Below are 3,605 nucleotides of genomic sequence, written 5' to 3'. Positions count from 1 at the left end.
AAGCTTATTGGTATGACCTATTAAATAATTAAGAAGCAGCTTTTAGTGTTGGTACATGGCTTCTGGTGCTGTTGTCTGCCTTCGTTCTCAAACCACCAAGTGCTGTTAAAACGTCCAGCCCTGAGCCTGTTAGCAGGAGATGGTGCTGGTTTGTGCAAATAGTGCCTTTGTCACTGCCTGCTCCGTCAGATAACGAGGAAGCATCTTTCCTCAGTGATGACGTCCTTGAGGTAAGAGCGCATAAAGTCATCAGAATAACTTTACAAGCAGAACAGCTGGTGAGGGTGCAGCGTACGCTGGCAGAGGTTAACCACGGGTGCCGGCTGGAATGGTAGGACAAAGGGTGTTCGAGATCACGTTGTACATGGGGCTAAAAATAAAGTTCTGGAGAGGAGAGCTGAAGCAAAGGCTCTGTTTCAGAGCAGCTGCAACAGTTACAGCTGCTTTCTCCTCCCAGTGAGGATTTGGGTCCTTGTTGGTACACTGAGATGCTAAAAACAACAAACTCTGTGAAGATCTTAGTGTTTCCATTTACAGGAGATTTGCAACAAATACTGGTGGTGCTGCTGTAACGCTTCTTCACTAAAGGTTGTCTGAATTGCTGGGCCCGTTTGCTTAGTGCATTGCCTGGCTAGTGTGTGCGTCACCTGAATACTGAAATTCTCGAATTTCATCTCCAATGCAGCCATGGAAATAAAGAAGTGTTCTCCTGCCGAGGAATCCTGCTGGCTGTGCAGTGGTTTTGGGACAGGGGACACAAGGATATCACAGTCTTTGTGCCATCTTGGAGGAAGGAGCAGCCACGACCAGATGTACTTATAACAGGTAATATGAAATCCAGAAGTAGCTTTTCAGGCTTACTGCTTTGTCACTTAATGAGCTTGCAGAGTTCTGGCTAGTTAGTAATTAACTTATAAATGGAAGGTCTGAGTAGCAGGAGATTCAGTGAGCTGAGCTGACCAGTGAGAATTAGTCATTAACTTCACCCTGAAGCAAGTTCTTGCCTGGATCAGTTGGAATAATTCAGAGAACAAAGCATGTAATACTGCTCTGCTTCCCAGCTTCCTCTTCCAGGGGCACATCTCCCTGCCCTGTATTTGACTGTAATGTATTTGACACTGTAGACTGCATGGAACATCTACATGCTAAAAGTTAAAGCTTGAGTTTAGTAAGAATTACTCAAATTGAGGGGAGTTTGCTCTGAACTTGAATGGCTGAGATTTCTGAGCAGCTCTGCGTGTAGTGCGGCACTGCAACAAGTACCAGCCTCTTGGTAAATGCAAATGGTGCTTTGCCTGCAAAAGGTGTGGATGGGACCCTCGGTGCTGTGCTACAGGTGCCCCTGGGTGCTGTGCAAGCACTGGGGCTGGGAGTCTGCCTCGGACAGCCTGAGGGAGGGTGTGAGAAAAGAGATGAGAATGCAGGGTTGCGGAGAGGTGAAGTGACTTTATGTGAATTTTGTCATTTATTGATAATGTTACTTTACGTGTGTGAAGGCCTGTGGACTGTGTAAGTGTGCTCACAGTTGTGTTTGTTCTAGACCAGTACATTCTCCGTGACCTTGAAAAGAAGAAAATTCTGGTCTTCACTCCTTCCAGGCGGGTTGGAGGCAAGCGTGTTGTCTGTTACGATGATCGATTCATTGTGAAGCTGGCACATGAGTCTGATGGCATCGTGGTTTCGAATGACACTTACCGGGACCTGCAGAATGAGCGTCCTGAGTGGAAGAAATTCATTGAGGAGCGTCTGCTGATGTATTCCTTTGTTAATGACAAGTATGTTCCTATTCTTCCTTTCTTTTTTAAAAGATCCGTGTGAACTTGCTCTCTTGTGAAGCAGCGTGTGTCTGATGGAGCAAGAGCAAGCCACGCATGGAAAGAGAAAAATGCTGGTACAGCATGAAAAAAAAGTCCTGTAGAGAGATTTGGTTTTGGTAGAGGAAGTGTGGTGGGAGACCTGCCCAGCTGTGGTGAGGCGCAAAGGCACAAGGGGCTGGAGTCAGTAGCTGTTGATGGTTTGGAGCTGGGAGCTCTGCTGCAGTGGAGTTCCTGGGAGGGCTCCAGGGCTTGATGTCTTCACAGGACACACATCAGGCCCAGGAGGGAGCACTAGCTCTGGTCAGCCACAGAGCACCAATGCTCGTCTGAGCCTGAAGCGATGCGTTTCATGCTCGTCTTTACCAGGTGACTTGAGAGTTGTCTCTGCAGAGACATGGGAAAGTTTCTTTTAGGGTTCAGATGGCTTTTCATATTCAGTGAAATGGGAGACTGAGAAGTGAAACCATGACCCAAGAAAGTGAACTGCTCCTGACTGAGATTTATTTTTCTTTAGGTTTATGCCTCCAGACGATCCCTTAGGGCGACATGGCCCCAGCCTGGATAACTTTCTCAGGAAGAAGCCTGTGGTGCCAGAGCACAAGAAACAACAGTGCCCTTATGGTAAGACCTTCCTTGTAAGCTTGAGAAATGAGGTGTTTGTGCAAGTGTAATTCGTAAATTTAGTAAAATTCAGCTGGTCATTCCATGCTCTGCCTTTCCTTGCAGGGAAGAAATGCACTTATGGAATTAAGTGTAAATTCTACCACCCTGAAAGAATCAATCAGCCCCAGCGCTCATTAGCTGATGAACTCCGAGCCAATGCAAGGTTGTCTCCTACCCGAAGTACTGCTGCCAAGGAGGAGAAAAAGGGCAAAAGAGGTTGCCAGGCAGAGCTCTTGTGCTCTGTCCCCACAGAGAGCGATAAAAGCTCTTTGCAGAAAGTCTCTGCAGAAAGGAAGAACTTGACCCACAAAGCAAAGCCCGGTGACGTTCTGCTTCAGGTCAAAGGCTGCGTGCCAGGCAGCGTCCCCCCCAACGGTGGGAGCCACAGGTCCTCGGACAGGTACCAGCAGCCTCACATGGACTCTCTGTCTTACATCTCTCAGGAGCACCTCGATTCGGGCATTGGGTCTCTGGAGAACCAACTGTCTGACATGTGGCCTTACCGATCTCCCAGTCACTGTGACCATTCCCACGCTGACCCGCTGGCCGTCTGCTCCTGCGGGAGGCAGAGACCCGTCTACCCGCACGCTCCCAGCTTAGAGCAGAACGGTCTGGTCTCCTACAAGCATGGTTCCCATAAGTCGTCTTCCTCTGGTGCTAGCTTCTTGCAGTACAGCCCTGAGATGTCTCACTCGGGAGCACCTCACTCTTTCTCAGGCTACGGGGTGCCTGTGCGCGCGGCGAGCGCGGGGCAGTACAGCCTGCCTGGCGAGTACAGTGCCCCCCCGCCCCATTCCCGCGAGTACTGGTCTGAGCCGTACCCGGTGCCACCCCCCCAGGTGAGATCTCCAGCCAGCACTGGGGTGCACGATCCTCGCCCGGTGCAGAGAGCCCCGGGGCCGGGTTACGGGGACTCCTGCCCGTGGGCCGTCTCTGACCAGTTTGCAGAGGAGCGGGCCAACGTGCACGTCAAGCTGTGCGGCATTTTCCATCCCCACTTGGTCGATGCTGTGATGAGCCGCTTCCCTCGCCTGCTGGATCCCCAAAGGCTGGCTGCGGAGATCCTGACGTACAAGTCTCAGAACCCAGGGATATGAGGCGGAGGCCAAGGGCAGCCGGGCCTGG

At 50.7% G+C, this 3,605-nt stretch overlaps 1 protein-coding gene across 1 annotated transcript; it reads left to right on the top strand.

The window, feature by feature from the left end:
* The first annotated feature begins 216 nt into the window (after positions 1 to 216).
* LOC104275145 (ribonuclease ZC3H12A-like) lies at positions 217 to 3,577 on the top strand. Its single transcript, XM_009871016.1, has 5 exons — positions 217 to 230; positions 686 to 825; positions 1,541 to 1,775; positions 2,332 to 2,438; positions 2,544 to 3,577. The coding sequence occupies exons 1-5, from the start codon at positions 217 to 219 to the stop codon at positions 3,575 to 3,577; spliced, it is 1,530 nt and encodes a 509-aa protein (XP_009869318.1).
* Positions 3,578 to 3,605: the final 28 nt, after the last annotated feature.

The sequence above is a fragment of the Apaloderma vittatum genome, unplaced genomic scaffold (assembly GCF_000703405.1).
Source record: "Apaloderma vittatum isolate BGI_N311 unplaced genomic scaffold, ASM70340v1 scaffold24856, whole genome shotgun sequence".
Taxonomy (NCBI): domain Eukaryota; kingdom Metazoa; phylum Chordata; class Aves; order Trogoniformes; family Trogonidae; genus Apaloderma; species Apaloderma vittatum.
The sequence above is the reverse complement of the archived record's forward strand: the minus strand, read 5'-3'. Positions and strand labels throughout refer to the sequence as shown.